This window comes from Vipera ursinii, assembly GCF_947247035.1.
Source record: "Vipera ursinii genome assembly, chromosome: 1".
In the NCBI taxonomy this organism is placed as follows: Eukaryota; Metazoa; Chordata; class Lepidosauria; order Squamata; family Viperidae; genus Vipera; species Vipera ursinii.
The window spans coordinates 275,292,455-275,315,130 of NC_139512.1; the positions used below are offsets into that span (position 1 = coordinate 275,292,455).

General features: G+C 36.7%; 1 protein-coding gene across 5 annotated transcripts in view; it reads left to right on the top strand.

Annotated features, from left to right (window-relative positions):
* Window positions 1-3,236: 3,236 nt before the first annotated feature.
* SCAF8 (SR-related CTD associated factor 8) overlaps window positions 3,237-22,676 on the top strand; it is a 92,169-nt gene continuing 72,729 nt past the window's right edge. For 4 of the 5 annotated variants that reach the window (XM_083348118.1, XM_083348119.1, XM_083348117.1 and 1 more), the window contains exons 1-3: window positions 3,237-3,533; window positions 18,828-18,911; window positions 22,110-22,154. In XM_083348118.1, the coding sequence (XP_083204244.1) occupies window positions 3,504-3,533; window positions 18,828-18,911; window positions 22,110-22,154 (159 nt within the window). In that variant the 5' untranslated portion in view covers window positions 3,237-3,503. Of the gene's footprint in view, window positions 3,534-9,761; window positions 9,851-18,827; window positions 18,912-22,109; window positions 22,155-22,676 lie in introns of all 5 variants that reach the window. The other variant, XM_083348121.1, reaches the window with a different exon arrangement.

Below are 22,676 nucleotides of genomic sequence, written 5' to 3' on the forward strand. Positions count from 1 at the left end.
AGGCTAATGTGTATATACAGATGCAAATGTAGAAGCAACGGGTCTAATTTAAACTAAAATATTATACATCTCAGTCTGCTGTTATTTAGCTTATATCTGATGGAAAATCTTAAAGCTCTGCTATCCCATTTAATAGTTATTTAAATGTATCATTTTTATTGGTACAGGTCTCATTTATTCTTTAAATGCAAGGTGTCTTCTCAGACAGTTTTCTGCAAAACAGGATATGTGGTTGTTGTGTTTTCCTTCTGTACAAGAAAAGATGCAGCTAGTAGAGTAGTAGAATTAATGTGTATTTGCTCAGCTATCATGAGAGAAATTTCTTGGAACTTCAAGGTCTAGGAAAGTGACTATTTAATATATGGGAAATTAAATTTCTTACGTGTAATTTACAAGTTAAAAATATCTCAAATGTTTTTGTACTCCTTAGAGCAGTAACTTTAATTGAAAATGCCAGAAAAATTGTTTCCTTCCCATCATTGCTTGAAATGAAATGGCAGCAAACTTTTGTTTATTTAATTACTAAAGTTTATATGCTGTTCCAATTAGTTTACAATCTGTAATACCTTTTTATGAACCACTGTCTTCTGTGCACTTTCAAATAACTAAAGTCCAAAACTGAATTAGGAAAAGGATTCCTCGTCATTCTTGCTCTGAATTATGAAATCAGAATGACTTACCTTCCATTTTTTATATAGATAAATAAACAATTTTCATCATTTCTCCTTTACAAAGAAGAGGTAAGCTAGAAAAGTGTTGTATATTCATTCTTTCACTATTGTTTCTGAAAACCTTTAGTTCCAATATAGACTATACAGAAACCTGAAAGGCATCAAATTTGTAATGCAATAACAGTACAATAAATTCAGTATAATAAACGTTTTATTGCTGTCCACAGAGATATTCACTAGATGGTGCTGTTGTTCTCCAGATGAACAATTTAAAATATTCTGTATTATCTTCATCAATGTCCCTACAGTATGATCTAAAATAACATAAAATATTGTGTTTTATACCATAGTATATGATTAAGATGGTAAACTAGAACTGCTGAGATCCAGATCCAGATAGATGTAGGCTACAACTATCACTCTTAGCCCAGCCTAGCTCAGAGTTGTGGGGGGAGGGGGGAATTAGAGGCAGTGTTATATGAGAAAAACAGATATAAATCTAGCAAATAAACAGTAGTTATTTTTTCTTTTTACAACCCTATAATCCCTTTTACTGGGTTGGAATCAGGATGACTGAATGGAGCTGATCATTTAGTGGCTGGATGCCCTTCCTGACACAGAATTCACAGCAGATATTTTCTCTTTGCGCCCTGACAGAGAAAAATCTATCCCTGCCTAGAACTGAACTTGCAACCTCCGGAATGTGAGGTTAATGTCTTCACCTCTAGGCCACTACGATGCTTAGCAAATAAACAGTAAATAAATGATTAAGGATTTTTCTCCAGACATTGTCAATAATCTACTCAATAACCATGAAATATGGTCTTACATTATTCCCTTGCTGCACAGATTGTGAGAGGTTTGCCTGTAAAATTGTTGGAGTAATCTTTATTTGGGGGGGGGGGAAGACAGATGTATGCAACAGTGTATTCTCTAATAAACATGTTTACAATCCTGCTGAGCCCTTAATTCAAGTAGGAAATGAGAGTAGGAAAATTACTTATATAATAGTAAAGCATTTATCAACTGGAATCCAGTTCTTAGTTCGGGTCTGATTGTTATGCTATTTAGCTATTATGACATAGAATATACTATTTTGGCCGGCCAAAGATAATTTGCTGGTTCAGGCAGATGTAAGGTAGGACTCTGTACTCCATTTATGTACAGAAAGCAGTTGGGCTGGTAAATGAATCTTATGTTACTAGTAGTATCAAATGACTTTTTTCTTAATAGCTATAGAGTAGCTTGAAGTGCATCTGATGCATTAAGTGGGACAAGCAGGTGATCATCCACATGTTTTTTTGTGAAATGTCTTTTAGTCTTAACATCTATGGGTAGTTGAGAAAAAGGTTTAAAATTATATTTCAACTGCGGCAGGAAGGCCACAGGTTCCTCACTTCTATGCTTTAGTAGCATCCTGGTTTTGGCCACTCCTTAAGCACCATTATCAATCAATTCTACTGGCTTAAAGCTATGCCTAGTTTCTGATGAACAATTTACTGGGTACATATGTAGAGCTGACTTAGGTAGAGTTCAACAAATGGCAAGCTGAATAGACCCCATCCTGCTGAGCACCTAAATACCCAGAAAGTCCAGGGCTGTTGGCCAGTTTCAATTTTTTTAAAAACAAATAAATTAACTGATTGCTGCGTTTTGTTTGGTTTTATTAAATTTTTAGGACTGTATTAAGAACCCTTCCCCAAATTAAGGCTACACTGCATACGGAAAATCTCAGGTTTGCAGAAGGAAATGAGGCAGAGGATGAGAACAAATGTACAGACTTTGGATTTTTGATGGATTAAGCCAAAGCAAGTAAAATATTTTACCAAAGGAGTAGGAGATACGTAATTGATGCTAAGCCAGTTCCCTCAAACAAGGGCAACTATCCAGCCTGGTCTGATGGGTTTGGGGTTTTAACATTGTTTTTAACTAACTTACTACATTGGGCACAATCATTTAACTTTAAATCTTGTATCCTGTATTCTTTATTTTTATTGCCCTGTACACCGCCCTGCGTCCTTCGGGAGAAGGGCGGTATATAAATCAATCAATCAATCAATCAAATAAATAAATAAATAAATAAAAAAATAAATAAAAAATAAATAAATTTCCGAAGCGCCATTTAAGATATTGCAGCAAGAAAGGCTCTCTTTCCCACGCATACAACTTTTCAGTAAGATTTCAGTAAGATTCCTCTGCAATATCCACAAGACATTTTATCTTCGAGTAGGCTCAACCGCTGAATAAAGCACAGGACTCCATTCGCTTTCCCGATTTTGCCCGTTCTCCGGGTCGGAGAGGAGGAGGAGGGGAGGGGGCGGCCGCCGCGCCCCGATGTTGCCATCCCTCACCCCCGCCGCAGGACCGCCCCTTCTCCTGCGAGGGGAATTCGTTCTCTCGCGGAGCCCTCGCTAGGGTACCAGGAGACAACCCAAACGACACTCTTGCCCGCTACCTCGCTGGTGGCCGCCGCGCCTCTCCAGGTCTGGCGCTCGCCCGCCAGGAGCCGCTCTGGCCCGCGTCTCGGCTGCTCTCGGAGGGAACTACGCCGCTGCGAGCGAAGAGCCCTCCCGACCGCCATATTGGTGCCCGCGCCGCAGCTATTGCGTGTTTGTCCCTGCAGCGCCAGCCGAGCCTGCCCTGGGGCGGCCCAGCGGAGTTGGGAGGAGCCCCCTTTTCCCCGACCCGTCCGCCTCCCCCCCCCTCTAACCCTCCGCTACCCCGTCATGGCGACCAGGCCCGGTGGCCCGTGAAAGAAGCCGACCGCCGTCACCCCAGCGGAGAACAACCCCCTTTCGGCGCGGTTCTAAGCCTTTCCCTCCGCCACACAACATGGAGGCCGTGAAAGCTTTTAATAGCGAGGTCTGTCTTGGGACTCCGAGGAGGGGATGCGGGGGTGGGGAGATCAGGGAGGGGTGCTGCGGCTGCTGCCGCCGCCGTTCTTCAGCGATACTACTAGGGTGGAGGAGAGGCCTAGACGCCGTTGGGGGAACCGGGGCTGTTCGAGGGAGGAAGGAAAGTAGGAGCGGGTTTGGGAGGTGGGGGTGGGGGCGTCTTGCTACTTCCACTGTGGAGTGTCACTGTTCTGATGATGGTGTAACACGCAACAGGGCTGGAATTAAGGAGGGGAAACCGAAACGGCAACCTTGCCTTGTTTTTCTGGGGTTTTACCCCTCCCCCCGCCCCAATTTCTTCTCCACCCCATTTTTTTTTTGCCCCTTTTAAATACCTCCCCTTCCAGGGATATATTTTCCCCAACACTCTTTCACCTCCCCTCCCCCCCCCACAAATACAGTTGTACTAGCTTACATTATATAGAACGTGTGTACAGCGCAGATGGAGGTTTGGGTCTGCTGTACCCAACCCTTAAGGTCCAGTGTATTAGTAGTCTTGGCTTACTTAGGTCGTGTTTGGGATAAGGAGACAGCAACACTCCGGATGATGGAAGAGGCCTAAAAAAAATAAAGTCTGCATCTCCGTTAGCCTTGGGGTGGAAAGCAGCGCATGCACAACTGCTAAGCAAAGGGGACCTTTGGAGTTCTGCTATATATGCGGAACAGTCTGCTAAATGGGGAGGGGGGGAGTGACTTAATGTCAACCAATCAAAACTGCTGAATTAATAACAGAGGCTATTTCATTTATTTTGGTTAATTTGAAAATAATAATAATAATAATAATAATAATAATAATAATAATAATAATAATAATAATAATAATAATAATGTGGAGATAATGGGAAACAGGTTGCTTAAGAAGGAGGATAATCGTATTTCCTGAACATAAATATTGTTTACTTTGCTTCCATTGTGCAAATGTTGCACTACTTTATTAAGCAGATGGATTTGAGACTGTGCAAAATTAACTTTGGGGAGAGTTGTAAAAGGAGAAAATTTAACAGGCGTTTGTTTTATGAGGATCTCAGATATTGTTAAAATTTTTATATTAGGAGTGCTACCATTTTTAAGATCAGCTTGCAAGAAGATTTCTACAGTCATGAAATTATATGTAAGCTGTTTAAGATGATATGTGAAATCGCAGACTTTTAGCTTGGTTTGATGTATGAACCCAGCTTCTGTGATTAATTTGGTTTGTTATATAAACCCAGCTTCTGTGATTAATTCATAGTTCAATTTATCTTGAATTTAGAAAATTTAAGTAAACCATGGTTCACTTAACTATGGGTGTGTTGTACAAATGCAGACATAATATTGAATTACTGGTTATGTTGTATTGAACCTGGTGGATTTACTTTTGAGTAAACACAAAGAAGCTAAAAGGGTGATAATTACAAATACCTACTTCAGAGCAAGTCACTTTGAAAACCATGGAAATTGCTTCTCAGAGAATGTTAATTGGATTAGACCATAAACAAAAAAACACACTTCAAGTAGAAATGAAATATTATAAACATTTAATTTTTATGAGAAGCCATTTGTTTTGAAAACAAAAGACTTCATGTATGTTTTAGGTGCTTTCAAGTGTACAGAGAGCTTCTATAAGTATCATTTGCGGTTAATATTAATTGTTCTAAAATATGTAAATTAGCTTACCACAACATACACAGAGTGTTGTAGAGTTGTAATCTGAAGAAATTTCATTAAATTTTACTCAAGTTTACTTTTGAATAGACAGCTATAGGATTGTACTATAATTCTGTTTTGCCTGCATTTAGGTTCCACCACTATGGAATAAGCACTATTAGATTTAATGGGTTTTACTTTGGGCTAAACATGCCTAAAATTGCATTTAATGAGATTCAACCTTTGTGAGTTTACATTCAAGTGTACATTTATAGGATTGAATAATTCAGCTATAGTATCTGCCTTAACCCTAGATTCATAAATGCATTATGATTTACATTGATAAAAATGTACCGTGAAACAAAAAATAATAACGAACTTATTGTGAATCAGGAAATATTAACAATCCAAGTTTGAACTGTTTGCCTTAAACTGTTAGAATTTCTCAATCCCAGCCCTTCAAGTTGTACTATAGGTGTGATAATCAATTGGCTGGATTTTTGTTAAAGATTATAATCCGATTTATGTGATCACTTTGTTTTAATGGCATATAATGTGGCTAAATCTAGTAGAAAAACATTTTCAGATTTTTATTTTTTGAAAAAAAATCATTTTGTCTATAGATTATTTGTTTTAATTAATTTTTAAGCTTGGCAAGAAAAGAAGGTTCCTTAATAAAACCCCAAATTCATAATAAATAAGATAAATATTTTAGACAGGAACCATTTTATATATGGTCAGTGTGAAAAAAGTACACAATTTATATGCCATGGAAAACATTGATATCTGTATTTAGGTGAAAATGTTCACAAATGTTGCAGATTGGTTTGTATATACAAATGTTCATCCTGTGGACTGTGAACAATTTTTAAGCATTTAGTCATTCTAAAATAGAAAATATTGAATAATAAGATTTTCCCCCACTGTTCTGCAAAATTTTCATTTCAGTTTTTCCTGTATTTTTTTACAGGTCTTCACATCTGTAGCTTCTATAGTTTATACTTACATTTGAAACAAATCTTCTTTATTTTTGCCTTTTATTTCCCTTTGAAATAAGAAACTTATTTCATTTATATATCTTTTCTTTGAATTTAAGGCAGCTTAACTAAGATTCCTTGATGTTCTTCCATTCAAATATTTCCTAGACAAATTTGGCTTCAACAATATTGTAGAATCATGAGCTGCTTCTGATTTTACTCAGGCTAGTTAATTCTGTATCCAGAAAATTAAGAAGGAAAACCTAACGCTGTTTAAATACAAAAGAAACATAAAACACTGTGTGGGGGATAGCGGGCTGAAATAGGCAGCATACCCTATCTGCAATATCTTGGAAGTAAACCCTTTTCTGCTATAGCAGAACATTCTCAAACTGTTAGCAAGGATTTATGTGGTTAGAGTTTTGTAATACCACCTTCAAAATAGCTGTCTATTGACAATGCTAACCATGTCTTGTCAGAGTTTTAGTCCAAAACATAAAGATCGTGTTTTGAAAATGATTTGGGAAAATTGCTTTGGAAGGTACAGAAGTACCAGTACAGTAACTTTTTCATACAACCCATTAAAGCAGCTGTGACTTTCTCAAGCTTATAAGGAAGATGCTTCTTTAAAGAGGCCCTGTGCATGGGCTCCTGTACATTCCAAAGAACATCTTCCTAATAATTTTCAAAATAAACACAGTTTTTTATTGATTTAGAAAACACAGTGGTATGTCTTTTAATAAAGCTTGTGACCATTTGAACTTGTGTTTACTCTTGTTAATTGTATAATTGTTTATTCTATATGTTGGAGTAATTTCAAATGAATGGAAAAAATCTAGGCACAATTATCAGTCTACTTATAAATTCCCTGTACAATGCTATCTGCAAGTATGGTAGTATACATCAAGATTGACATTCATTAGGAATTTTAGCAAGGGGAAGCACAGTATGATTTGTAAAGAGAATTTGGATTGTTTTTCTGCTAATATTTCTTGACTCACAATCAGTTCTATTCACTCTGTTTCAGCATCATGCTCAGCAGCATCAATGACTGTTTTCTGTTCCTCCCTGTTCATTTTACATTCCTATATACAAAGTGAACCAATAGAGATGGGGCAGAAGTCAACTAGATAACTTTGAAAAACAACTGCTTTCTTAGAATACGTAAACAACAAAAGCCATCCTTAAGATTTAAGTAAAGTATGGAAAGCATCTGTCTTTGTTTCACCTCTGCTAAAATACCAACTGCACATAGAGACATGTTACTGGCATTGAATAATGTAACGTGTAATATGTAACATAAGTTTTCAATACCATTTAAGTTATTTTTATTCATTATAATTTATAACATTTATAATACTAGGTTTTAATTTATTTCCCCAAATACAAGGAAATAGTATCAATTTTTTTTAAAAAAATAGATATTAGTTCATAAAGATTTCTATTAAGCAGCATGTAAACTTGTTTTTTATAGTATGTTCCTGTAAAATAACTTGGAGTAGCTAAGATTTTTTTTAAAAAAAATAGATTTATATTCAATGTTCTTTCTTTTGCAGGGATACAGAAACAAAATCCTGTGTATAAACAATAAAAAGCAGACATATTATTGATGACCAACCAGATATTGGTTTCTCTATTTGAGATATTAATAGATTTTAATGTTTATATCATGTGAATAGGGCTGTGTGGTTGTTTCAAGCTTGTAATGGGTTATTCTAGCTATTTCAGAAATATTATAATCTTGAGATAGATATATTTTGAGGTTGGAGAGGAAATATTTCAGAATGAGAACACATCCAGATTTGTAAGACTATCCAATTTATTTGAAACAAGTTTTGAGTTTGCAATATTTTGCAAACATCTACCCCTACATTTTAATGTTTTTCTTAAAAATAATCTTTATTTTGTACTGAAGTGATAGTAGAAATAGTTTGTCGGAGAATGCTTGTGATGCTCTGTGATGTCATGCTGGCCACATGAGGTGGAAATGTCTTCAGACAGTGCTGGCTCAATGGCCTTGAAAAGGAGACGAGCGCTGCCCCCTATATTTGGGAATGACCAGCAGAGTAAAATCCACAGGGAGTCCTTTACCTTTACCTTTTTGATTGATAGAGGTGCTTTGATTACCTTTTTTTTAAAGTTTTTTTCAAAATTATTGTAAGATAAAATTTTTATTTATTTTTTATTTTTTTATTTTAATCCCATTTATATCCCGCCCTTCTCCGAAGACTCAGGGCGGCTTACAATTTAAGCACAAACCAATGTGCTTAGCAATAGCCTTCATTCTATGTATATGCCTGCTTATTAGGGCTTTCCCCCCCCCCCAAGCGGCATTATTACAGTCAGCTTAATTGCCCCCAACAATCTGGGTCCTCATTTTACCTACCTCGGAAGGATGGAAGGCTGAGTCAACCTTGAGCCTGGTGGGATGCGAACCTGCACTAATTGCAGGCAGCTGGTGTTACTTAAGGAGGCATTAGCCCACTGCTCCACCAAGGCTCTATTTCTACAAGTAGAAATAAAAATTAAGAGTGAAAGAAAAGAGAAATGCAGAAATTTCAAGCCATTTCTATAACAACAAACTCATTCTAATCATCACAACCTTCAATCAGAATTTCATTTTTTTTAGCTTCGAGTATAAAATCCAGATCCATCAAACCTAAAAGAAAAATGTCTGGTTTCAGTTTTATATATTTTTTAAAAATCTTCTGAATTAAGGGAAAAAAATCTAGTCTCAATATTTTTTTTGCTTCATCACAAGTCCACCAGAGATGATAAAAAATATCGTCTTTACAATTGCATTTCTAGCATAAGTTTGAAACATCTTTATACATTTTTAACAATTTTTTAGGCATTAAAGACCAACAACACATCATTTTACAAAAAAATTATTTTAAATTATAATTCAGTGTAATCTTCATTCATCTATATATTTTCCCATTGATCAGTCATTATATTATACCCAAATCATACAATCTTTCACATACTCATTTTCCAAATTCACTTTCAACAACATTTTATAAATCTTAGCAATAACATGTTCATCATTAGCACACAATGCATTTTCAAATTCACTTTGCAAATTCAAAACCATGCTTATCTAAATTAAACCTTTCTTTTTGTGATACATATGTGAGCCAGTGGCAAACATACCCTTCTGTCTTCAATTCTTATTTCCTCAAAATTAGCTTTATCTTGAGTAAAACATATTATTTACCACAGTTCCACCAGATTAGTCTTGTTTTTATTGCTCCTATAAAAAAAGATTTTAGGGTGTGATGGCTAACAAGGTATCCTAGGTGAGAGCTTTGTTTTATATTTGTTCCAAAGTATTAGGTTGACATGTTTAACAAAATGATTTTTAAAATCTGCATTCTCCCTTGTAGCAAAACAAATCTCAATTTGTTGTCCTACAAGACTAGAAGTCTCAGTTCACCCAATTCTTTATACAAACTGAACAGCAATATTCAGTGTCTAATTTAAAATTTGGTAGCCTTCCTCTTTTTCACATTTTGCAACAGTTTACATTAATTTTGGGGTTTTTTCCCTTTTCCATATGAATTTAAAAATACCATTTTCCCTTTCTTAAATAGAACATCAGTAATCAATATTGCTAACATTTGGAAAAAGACATCTTAGATAAAAAGGTTCGTCTTAATTACAGAAATTCTACCCAACAAAGGTAATTGAATTTTTTTTCCACCTTTATAAATCCTTTTTAATATCATTCCAAATAGTCATGTAATTATTTGGAAGTAACTTAATGTTTGTATTAGTCAATGTAACCCCAAACACTTAGTCTTTTTCTCCACTTTAAAACCTGATTTTCTCATCAAAATTTTGTTATCCTGTAATTGTCATATTATTAACCAAAAAACCCTTTCTTTATGTTGAAGTAGCTGGACTCCCAAAGTCATTCAGCTTCTTCATTAAATATTCCATTCCACTAGTTGCTTTTGTAGAATCAAAACTAAACCAGCAGCAAAAGTTCTCTGTTTATACATTTCTTTTTTTATCTTCAAAATTAATATTTTCCTTTCCTGTTTAATCTTTCTAACAGAACTTCTAAAAACACAATGAAAAGTATAGGATATAAAGAACATCCTTGCCTTGTTTGTAGCCTTTTCAATCTGACTTGGCTTAATCAAAGCTCAATAACATGAGCTTGCTGGGATGTATACATCAACTTAATCCTATGAATATTTTCTTATCAAAGTCCATGTTTTCCAACACTTTAAACATAAAGACCCAATTTAAATTGTCAAAACTTCTGAAAAATATTAATGCTGCTTTTTCTGATTGTGGTATTGTGAATACTCAGCAACACCTAAGACAGTTTTCAGTTGTCTCTTAGCTGCTTTTTTGGCAAAAATCCAGACTGATCTTTGTGGATAAAAGTATGTAAAACTTCAATCTTACAGCGCATATTGCAATAAAAAGTTTGTAATCATTATTTAGCAGTGATATTGGTTTGTAATTTTTTCATTAAAAATATCCTGAGCTTCTTTTGGCAATAAAGCAACATTGGCTTCTTTCCAGTTTTGGGCGTTATAGAAATTTGCAAAATAGAATTCATTACATTCTTAAGTGGCTGTAAGAGGTAGTAGATTACAGGTAGTCTACCTGTAGTAGACTACAGATAGTCCTCAATTTACAATAGTTCATTTAGTAACCGTTCAAAGTTACAACGGTACTGAAAAAAGTTATGACTGTTTTTCACACTTATGACCATTGCAGCATTCTCATGATCATGTGATCAAAATTTAGATGCTTGGCAACTGACTCATATTTATGATGGCTGCAGTGTCCTGAGGTCATGTGATCACCTCTTGTGACCTGACAAGCAAAGTCCGTGGGGAATTCAGATTCAGTTAACAACTGTGTTACTAACTTAACAGTTATAGTGATTCATTTAACAACTGTGACAAGGTTGTAAATTGGTGGAAAATTCACTTAACCATTTCACATAACAACATAGATTTGGGACTCAATTGTGGTTGTAAGTCGAGGTCTACCTATATTGACTCCATAGTCCATATGAACCTGGTGCTTTACCCATTTTCATCTTTTTAATGACATCTCATATTTCAAAAGTTGTTATAGGTGCATTGATTTTTTATGAGCTTGTGAAAGTTTTGGTACTTGTTTGTTTTCATAGATAATTCCATCTATTCCAAATCCATTTCCTGTTTTTTATACAAGTTGGGGAAAAAGTTGTAAAAGAACCTCTGAAATAGATTCATTATCTCTTAACACAGTATCACCCTCTTGAATTTTCTCTATGAGTTTCATTTCCTTTTCTCTTCTTAATTTATATCTCCTTGGCTTTTAATAATCAAAAGGAAAACTTTAACTCTGAGATGAAATCTGAATGAAAAGGTTATAGAGAATTGTAAAAAGAATCTGAATAATTTTTTTACAATAGTTTGGAAAAAGGTACAGATTTAATGATTGGGATGCTAGTAAGTCTGTTAAGTAGGGTTATCTTATTCAGCACAGTTGCCTTGTGAAAAAGAAATCTCAAGAGAAGATACAAACAATATTGTATAAAATTAAAAGAAAAGAAATTGAAGCACAGAAATTACCAATAGACACGAAGTTTTTATATCAGATTAAGTTGCTAAACCAGCAATTTAGCAGAAACTAAATTGAATTTGGTTACTTGACTTCTTAATGTATCAGAAAGTTGACAGGTGGAAGTAAATTTCCCACTGCTCATCTTCAGCTTACCACAGTAATAGTAAGAATAGTGAAAATATTTTCCTCTTTTTGAACTTCACTAACATAGCAGTGGGGTTTTTTGTTTAATTTGTTTTGTTCTCTATAATAGTTTAATTGTGAAACAATGTCATTATTTCAGATTATTGTGTTTTGACCATTCATACTTATATTTATTATTCTGTGCTTTTATTTACTAATTCATCCACCTACTTTAGAAAGTGTTGCCATCTATTTTATTATAAAATAATAGTAATATAAATAGTAATTTTATTGCATCTGATTGATTGATTCTTTTTTTTGTTCCTCGGGTCCTGATTTCTTTAATTGCAATTTGAACAAACAGCATGGACAGATAGTTACATTTGTGTAACATAAAGAACATAAGTGTGAAATCCAATCCAAGAATTATGCTTTGTTATGTCCAAACAAGTTAACATTTTTAAATCACTTTAAGTTAGAGTTTCTGGTTCATGTGTAAAATCCTAGCCACTTTGGGTATATAAAAGTTAATTCATGTGTGGAACAATAAATCTGTAATACAGGTTGCATGTTCAGACATAGCTTGTTTAAATTGTTCAGTAAGTGAAAGAAAATAAGTAATTTTTAATATATAATTGTAGCCTTTGCTTTTTATCATTAATTGCTGTTTTAAATATTCTCTAATTTTTTTTGTATACTATTGTGACAGAATTTGTGTACCGGTCTATTGGAAGTCTGCTACTTGTAAAGTAGTTAGAATAAAGACAGAACATGCAAAGAATAACAGCACATTATGATTTGATGATATATTTTCAGGTGTTCATTGCTATTAAATGGCAATTTACATGATTACATAAATTGATAGATCATGGCTCTTTTGGAACCAAGTAACTTGCTTTTTCCCACTATACCAGAAATATTTTAGATATTTACAAAATAAAATATTTCTGTAATTCAAAAAGCATAATGCAGGCAGGTTTATATTTTTATAGAATAGACCTATATCAGATGAAACATAATGCAGAAAGAACCACAAGGTGAACTATTAATGTGTTTACTTTTGGAACAGAATACTGGATTAAATGGATGTTTAATCTAAATGAAGAGAATTCCCTTTAAATGCAATATGTAGTTTAATATCTCTCTTCCTTTATCTAAAGTATCTACCATAACCATTCTCTTTTCTCTCGATACATACATATTCTTAAAATAAAATTAGCCTTCAAAGTTTAAAGAATAATTTCTGCTTGGAAACTATAATTTTGAATTCATATATTTTGTTTAGGGGAATTGCTTTTGCAGCTTGGTTTTTAAAAACATGTTTTACTATTCTTTTAGATATATTAATGAGAACATATTTTTCATCTGTCGATACATTGATCTGGGAAACCATGACTCATCTTTTTTCCCGTTTGAGAGAAGGATAAGATACAGGTAAAACTCAAAAAATTAGAATATCGTGCAAAAGTTCATTTATTTCAGTAATGCAACTTAAAAGGGGAAACTAATATATGAGATAGACTCATTACATGCAAAGCAAGATAGTTCAAGCCATGATTTGTCATAATTGTGATGATTTGGCGCTCCAAAATCTCCTGGTAGACGGCTGCGTTGACCCTGGACTTAATGAAGCACAGTGGACCAACACCAGCAGATGACATGGTTCCCCAAATCAACACAGACTGTGGAAACTTCACACTGGACTTCAAGCATCTTGCAGTGTGTGCCTCTTCATTCTTCCTCCAGACTCTGGGTCCTTGGTTTCCAAATGAGATGCAAAAGTTGCTCTCATCAGAAAAGAGGACTTTGGACCACTGAGTAACAGACCAGGTCTGTTTTTCTTTAGCCCAGGTAAGACGCTTCTGACAACGTTTGTTGTTCAGGAGTGGCTTTACAAGAGGAATACGGCATTTGAAGCCCATGTCCAGGATCCGTCTGTGTGTGGTAGCTCTTGATGCACTGACTCCAGCCTCAGTCCACTCCTTGTGAAAGTCCCCAACACTTTTGAATGGCCTTTTCCTGACAATCCTCTCCAGGCTGCGGTCATCCCTGCTGCTTGTGCACCTTTTTCTTCCACACTTTTCCCTTCCACATAACTTTCTATTAATGTGCTTTGATACAGCACTTTGGGAACATCCAGCTTCTTTTGCAATTACCTTTTGAGGCTTTCCCTCCTTATGGAGGGTGTCAGATGGTTTTCTGCACAACTGTCAGGTCAGCAGTCTTCCCCATGATTGTGATTTTTACTGAACCAGACTGAGAGACCATTTAAAGGCTCAGGAACCCTTTGCAGGTGTTATGGCTTAATTAGCTGATTAGAGTGGGACACTTTGAGCCTAGAATATTGCACCTTTTCACAATATTCTAATTTTCTGAGATTGTGGATTTGGGATTTTCATGAGCTGTACTTGTGGATTTGGGGTTTTCATGAGCTGTACACCATAATCACAATTATGACAAATCACGGCTTGAACTATCTTGCTTTGTATGTAATGAGTCTATCTCATATATTAGTTTCCCCTTTTAAGTTGCATTACTGAAATAAATGAACTTTTGCACGATATTCTAATTTTTTGAGTTTCACCTGTATTGTGTAATAATTATGCCAAATCACAAACCATAACTTTAAAATTGGATTGGTCAAATCTCAACAGTATAAAAAAAATTCTTTCCACCCCAACATGATTTCATTGTTTAGCCATTCATTTTAGAACAAAAATGAAGGTAGAGCAGCTAGGCTAGGAATTTAAAAAGAGTGAGTAGACAGCATGTAGATAAATGTTATTGAAAGAAAATTAAGAGTAAGTGGACACTAAAGTTAATTCATAAATTATTTTGAGATTTTTATTTTGTTTCAAATTAGTTGTAATTAATCATCTGCAACAAAATATATATGATCCACTACAATGAAACCTATAGACTTCTTTTCCTATACAGTATTGCAAAATACTTTTAACACAATATGTAATGGTTACTGTTACCCTAAATCTTTATAAACTAAAGCAGGGGTGTCAAGCTGCCGGCATCAAAAGCCTCACACACCCCTGCTCCGGCAAGGTGAAAAAAGTCACGATATGTCGCAACACATCACGTGATGCAGCACGTTTAACAACCCTGAACTAAAGGGAACAGCTATATGAATCTAAGATGGAATTTGTAGTAAGATCTACTTAAATTGAGAGGTCTGATTTTTGTTTAATGGCTGAATAGCAGAATACCGTAAAAAATGCAAGTCTGAAAATTTATTGTTTTTCTAAGTATTAAATAATTTCTGACTAAGTAGAGTTTTGGCGGTCGAATCCCGAGTGCCGCATAACAGAGTGAGCACCTGTTATTCGTCCCAGCTTCTGCCAACCTAGCAGTTCGAAAGCACATAAAAATGCAAGTAGAAAAATAGGGACCACTACGGTGGGAAGGTAACAGCGTTCCGTGCCCCTTTGGTGTCTAGTCATGCCGGCAACATGACCACAGAGATGTCCTCGGACAAGCGCTGGCTCTTCGGCTTTGAAACGGAGATGAGCACTGGCCCCTAGAGTCAGAAACAACTAGCACGCATGTGCGGGGGAACCTTTACCTTTGGAACAGATTTTGTCACTGGGCCAGTATTTGCCTACTTTTTCACAATGGGTTTCTCCTTGGTTTGGCCTTGTTATCTAGTAATACCTGATAATATCCACCTGCCATTATTTTTCAAAGATGAATTTGCTGCAGATTTGTTTTTATGACTGCCGGAAATTCTAGAAGAAGCATTTACTAATCTTTCCAAACAAATGCTTTAAAACTCCAGGCTTATTTTACAGATGCATAGTACAGTTTGCAGTACTAAAGATATTATTAGCTTTTTATTTTCACTAAGAAAGGGGTGTGTGTTGTCATGAAGACACTATATTGTGAGTAAACCGGAAGAATCAATACTCCCTGGGCTAGTTAGCATTCCTTTGGACCTTTGAGGGGTACTATAGGCAATATGTAGCAGGATCAGATTCTTTTGGCCTCACTCTTATCTCAGAGTGGAAGGATGACAATGGATGAAGTTATATTGAGTTCATTGTAAAATGTTCAATAACAAAAGCTGTGTGGGGCTTTGATACTTGCCTTGTGTTACTTTTCTTGATAGAGTAAGCTGTATGTCATACATTAACAATGGTTCCCTATGCTAAGTTTTATTTTTTTAAAAATGGAGGATGTTGAAGGTGGAGCTTAGCTGACTTGGAGTTAGATTGTTAAACTTCAAAACTTTTCTATATCGAGTCAAGTAGGAATAGTGTCAAATTCAGTTCTCAGGAAAGTTTGTCTGGCGTTAGGGTAGTTTGTGGTAAACTCTTTGTGAAGGTATTTACTTCCTCTTCATATAACGGGTGTCAAACTCGCAACGTCACGTGACATGTCACAACATACATATCACGATTTTTTTGCCATTGCCAGCAGTGGAATGGGCATGTTTTGCTATGATGCATCTGGCCCATGGGCCGGCAGTTTGACATCCCTGGCATAGAAAAATCAAGCAAATAGCAAGGGTTCACAGTTATCCATTCCCACAAGGGTCAGTGTAGCAAAGAAATGTTATTTTGCTCTCAGTACGTGTTCAGTATTTTTGTCCAGAGCAGCTTTTGTTGTCATTTACTCTGGAAAACATCTTGCAACTCTCAAGTGCTTTCTGCAACAAATGTGCACAACATTTTGAAATTTGTTGTTCCACATAATTTGTTTCAAATTTAATTAAAATATTTAATATAATCTAGGACAGTTGTATAGAATCTATTTCATTTTTTACAACCTTGAGGGTATGATTGTGATGCTTGTAGAAGTTTACATTGCCATTTGCCAGCTGGACCCCTGCCCATTACACTTTATTTGAAGTCAGTTGGCAGGAGTAAGAGAAGATGACTTTTATATGGAAGAAAAACACTAGACCCACAAGTTTATAGTTACCACTAATTATTAATTTTAATATTCCTCTTTGGAGCAGGTTGATTGAATTTATACCGGTAGCTGTGATTCAACTATTGTATAAATGTTTTTCAAGACTAATATTAGTATTTGCAGCCACTGAGTTTTATTATTTTATAAATTTCTGTTATTGTTGTAATCCATTTGCTTTGGGATTTGCATAAATCAGAAATAGTTTTTCAGTATTTTTAATACATGAAAAATATTGGGTAGAGAGTGGGAAATAGCACTTAGATTTAGATACATATTTCTATTGTATTTAGGTGGAATAAGGAGTAAGATAAGGTTTGGCAACCATTTTAACTAGCAGATCTGCTTGAGGCTTGTAAATAGCTGAGATTTTTTCTCCCTTATATATGCACGCTCTGAAAGCTTGTGCAATTTGGCTTAATTATTGTTTCATTGGTGGTATTTAGGGATGTTGGGTACTATGGTGCCAGAGGTGTTATATTGCTCATCTGTGGACTAGGAAAAGTGGATAACATTGAATATATGAACCTGTGTTGGTATGCTCAGGAGTTCTGTCTAGAATATTTCCTGTTTTTAAGAATAATACATATGGTCTTTTATTTAAACTTCATTGAACATGGGAAAACTTGGTCTAGCTATTTAACATCTTGAATATGTGAATTTGTGAGTTTCTGATTATGCTCTGAATTTTCCTATTCCATCCCCCAGGTGAGGTGGCATCTTTCCATTCAAGAATACATAGTGGCTGTAAAACACTTGACTAGATAGAACTTTTTCATAGGGGAATACTCACACCCAGGTACTATGAAACTCAGGTAGAAAGGGCATAAGAGTGAAAATCTCAAGAAGCAAACTGGCAGGCAAATACTCTTTAGTGAAAGAGTGAGACGGGCTCCTTGCTATACATCAGGAAATCTTCATCTGTTAAGCTTCAGGTAGCACATCCAATTATGATCAGCTGTTGATCATGATAATAATTGGTAACTCTCCAGTTTGGATAGTATCATAATCATCTTTATGGTGGCTGACCATCATTTCTGATTTTCTTTTCTTTAAAATATATGGTTAACTTTTTCCTGATGTATAAATGTCATGCTAAGTTGTGGTGTAAGTAAATCATTGATGAATTGTAGATTCAGATACAAAATATAATAACTTCATCTGAATTTGTACCTTGCTCACACCAAGCCTTACCACAACACTTTTTAGTGGTGTTATGCAAATTTATTGTATTGTATTGCATTACATTACATTACATTATGTATTAAATGTATATGTTGCCCAACTTTGGGCAGTTTTCAAAATAGTAAAAAATAAATAAAGCAACATAAAACAAAACCAAAAATGGCAGAGAGAACTAACCCAGAGAGAATAAAAGAAAAAGAAGAAACGGGGGCTGCAATAATTGTTAACACCTTGTAATGTATCTAGACCAGGCATGTCAAACTCACGACATCACGTGACGTATCACGACTTTTCCCCCATTGACGGCAATGGGGTGGGCGCGGTTTCAGGACTACGCGTCTGGCCCACGGAGCGGCAGTTTAACATGCCTGATCTAGATGAACAGTGATTTCAGGCTTTACTGCAGTCTGGTCACTAATGTGGTGAAAATGAAAAGGATTACTTGATTCACTGTTACACATTTGACTTTTAAGTTTGGTTTCAACAAAAAATTTGCTAGCTTTGCTTCTACCCAAACCAGTCTCTTTTAAGGGGCAGAGTTAAGGTAAGGGGTAAGCTCCTACTGGGTTTTTTTCCCAGTTTTAAACTTAACTAACAGATTGTATAGTTCTACTCCAGAAGCTGGAAAATGCTGTTTTTGTATTGGGAGTCCATACTGTTCTCTCAGTCAGTGCAAAATCATTCAGGGTTTCATGTAAGTGCCAGATCACACCTGGAATCAATAATAAGACATGATTAATTGCAATAAACTAAAGCTCAGTTTTGATCTGATGAAAATATTAGAGGATCTAACGTTCTTAGATAAATTTTAATTGTTTTTCCATTTATATTCACAGTCATCTCTTTTCTTTCAGCTTTACTCACTGAATGATTACAAACCACCTATTTCAAAGGCTAAAATGACACAGATTACTAAAGCAGCAATCAAGGCCATAAAGGTAAGAAAATGATTATACAGTTTACAAATACCTCTTAGCTTTAAGTGGTCCAGGTAGTCTGTTAGTACAGTGCAATGCCCGGGTAGCCTGCTCATTATCTCAATAATCCCTTTAAAAAAAAACTTCAGTACTGATTAACATTTAATATGTGGAACCTCTAAATATTTATACTTGTTTATATTTATTGGGGTATTTTCTTAATTCTGCATAAAAGAAACTTCTCTGAAAACATGTTAAATATTAATTGCATGCCTCACTGTGGCCCTAATTATTTGGGGCTTTTAATTCACAGCACACATACTCATGTATATATACACATATACACACACATATACATACAAAAACAGGTTTTTTTTAGATCAAATAAATAATATAGTCAATAGGTAAAAGTCATTAAGGGGAACAAAAACCAAAAATAATAGATGCTAAATACCCATTTAGTGCGAGTTTTTTATTAGACCCTGTAAAAAGAGCCTTGGTGGAGCAGTGGGCTGATGCCTCCTTAAGTAACACCAGCTGCCTGCAATTAGTGCAGGTTCGCATCCCACCAGGCTCAAGGTTGACTCAGCCTTCCATCCTTCCGAGGTAGGTAAAATGAGGACCCAGATTGTTGGGGGCAATTAAGCTGACTTTGTAATAATGCCGCTTGGGGTGTGTGTGAAAGCCCTAACAAGCAGGCATATACATAGAATGAAGGCTACTGCTAAGCTTGTAAGCCGCCCTGAGTCTTTGGAGAAGGGCGGGATATAAATGTAATAAAAAAAAATGTTTTTTTCTTCTTTCAGTGTCATACTTTTCCTTTAATATTAACATTAGCATTTGGTCATGCATTTAGTCAAAAAGAAGAAGCTATTCCTTCTTTACAGTATTCTTAAACCCTATTTTATATTAAAGGGATATTTTTAAAAGGACAAAGAAATAGAGTAGGAAATCTTCCAAATGTAGGTCTTGAGGGTATCATTCACTAAATGAAGCGTCGGAGACGGAGTCTGGAGAGCTGTTGGAGATCCAGCCGGTCTGAATCTGACCGATTGTGAATAAGATCTTTCACTAGGTCTTATCTTGCGGCGATGAGGACAGCAAAGTCTAATTACTTCGCCGCCCTCATCACATCCGCAGATAATCGCCCGGCCGCCCTGTTTAGGGTAACTTGTTCCCTCCTTTCTCAGGAGGTGAGGGAGGAGCCCTTGCAGAGGCAGGCCGAGGAGTTTAGCCAGCATCTGGTGGACAAAATCGCTCAGATTCGGACCGGTTTGGACTCTGACTGGACAGAGTCTGACGGGGAGGAATCGAGCGATCTTGAGAGTATTATCTGGACTGAGTTTGGTCCTGTGACTCCCGAGGAGGTGGACAGGATTATGGGGCGGCTGAGCTCTACCACCTGTTTATTGGACCTGTGCCCTTCCTGGCTGGTTTATTCAGCTCGGGAGGAGACAGGAGGCTGGTTCCAGGCAGTGATATCTGCTTCTTTGAGTGAGGGTGTCTTTTCCGCTGCCTTGAAGGAAGCGGTGGTGAGACCCCTTCTCAAGAAGCCTGCCCTGGATCCAGCTATTTTGAATAACTATCATCCAGTCTCCAATCTTCGCTTTTTAGCGAAGGTTGTTGAGAGTGTGGTGGCGCATCAGCTTCCTCTGTTCCTGAAGGAAACTGATTATCTTGACCCGTACCAATTGGGTTTCAGGCCTGGGTACAGCACAGAGACGGCATTGGTCGTGCTGATGAATGATCTCTGGCGGGCTCGGGACAGGGGTTGTTCCTCTGTCCTAGTCCTATTAGATCTCTCAGCAGCTTTTGATACCATCGACCATGGTATCCTGCTGCGACGTCTCAGGGGGTTGGGAGTGGGGGGCACTGTTTTGCGGTGGTTCTTTTACCTCTTCGGCCTTTCTCAGTCGGTGTTGACGGGAGGGCAGAGGTCCGCCCCGAGGTCTCTCGTTTGTGGAGTTCCTCAGGGGTCGGTCCTCTCTCCCCTCCTGTTCAATATCTATATGAAGTTGCTGGGTGAGATCATTCATGGTTTTGGGGTGGGGTATCATCAGTACGCTGATGATACCCAACTTTTTCTTTCCATCCCAAACCAACTCAGTGATGCCCTCAACGTGATGTCCCGTTGCCTGGAGGCGGTTCAGGTTTGGATGGGGAGAAACAGGCTCCAACTCAATCCTGCCAAGACTGAGTGGCTGTGCGTACAGGCATCTCGAGTGAACCATTCTATTCCATCTTCAATGATGGGGGGTGAGGTGTTACCCCCCCCCACATGTCGATAGGGCTCGCAACTAGGGTGTCCTCCTGGATTCGCGGCTCAGCCTTGAAGATCATATAGGAGCCGTGACCAGGGGGGCTTTTGTCCAGGTTCACCTGGTGCACCAATTGCGGCCCTATCTGGACCGAGATGCCTTGCGCACGGTCACTCATGCGCTCGTGACCTCCTGGTTAGACTACTGCAATGCTCTCTACATGGGGCTGCCCTTGAGGACCACTCGGAGGCTTCAGCTGGTGCAGAATGCAGCCGCACGAGTTGTGATGGGGGCTTCCCGATACTCCCATGTAACACCTCTGCTCCGCGAGCTGCATTGGCTTCCGGTTGCCCTCCAGGTGAGATTCAAGGTGCTGGTGATGACCTATAAAGCCCTAAATGGCTTGGGTCCGGGATATCTGAGGGAACACCTGCCGTCATCAAGTTCCCTTCGTCCTGTGCGCTCTCACAGGGAGGGCCTTCTCAGGGTGCCGCCGGGCAATGCGCAGGGGGAGGGCCTTCTCTGTGGGCGCGCCTGCCCTCTGGAACCAGTTACCCGTAGAGCTTAGGACTGCCCCTGATTTTCGTTTGTTCCGCCGGGACCTGAAGACCTGGCTCTTTGAGCTTTCCGGCCAGGACTGAGGATTTTTTAACTTTTTAATTTATTGTAATTGGGTTTTTAATTAGAGTTATAGGGGTTTTAGATTTTAATTAAGGATGATTTAACCTATTTTAATTGTTATTAATTTTTGTATTATAAATAAATAAATAAATAAATAAATAAAATAAAGTACATTAATCAGAAAGCTGCTAAAACAAGAAAGAAGATGGTATAGAATGGAACCTATATAAACGTTGCAAGCCACCCAGAGTAACCTGTATGTGAGTTGGAAAGCTATATAAATTTGTTTAATGAATAAATAAATAAACCTATTGAACAAATTATATATATTTATTTCTAGTTCTACAAACATGTTGTGCAGAGTGTTGAGAAATTCATTCAAAAGGTAAGTCATCAAACAAAACGTTAGTAATTTAAATACTCATGAATCTAGATATTTAAATATAGATAAATGTATTAAAGATATTAATGTTATATTATTATGAATATATTGTCACAATTTACAATATGATGGAGTACAGTAGGTATTTTTCCTCTGGAGTGTTTGTAAGGGCAAGGATCAAATAAGAGATATTTCTTGTTTGAAAGTCAGAACAAAAGTCCATTATGATTCATTCCACTATTTCTTCCTTTACACGGATTACTTTCCAATCAGTGGGTCCCTTAGATCACAAAAACTAGAATGCATAACTGTTTGCTTATGATAAAGGGTTTTATCCATTGTATGGATATTATTTGAATTCAGTTTAATAAAAGTTCAACTTCCTTTGGTATTTACCCACATATTTTGAGAGTAACAAAATAAGCACAGATTGCCTCAGATGGCTGTCTCAGCACTAAATAACAGCTCTACCAGAGGTTCAGAACATATATTTGAACATCTTCCCATGTCATGTGCAGCCATTTG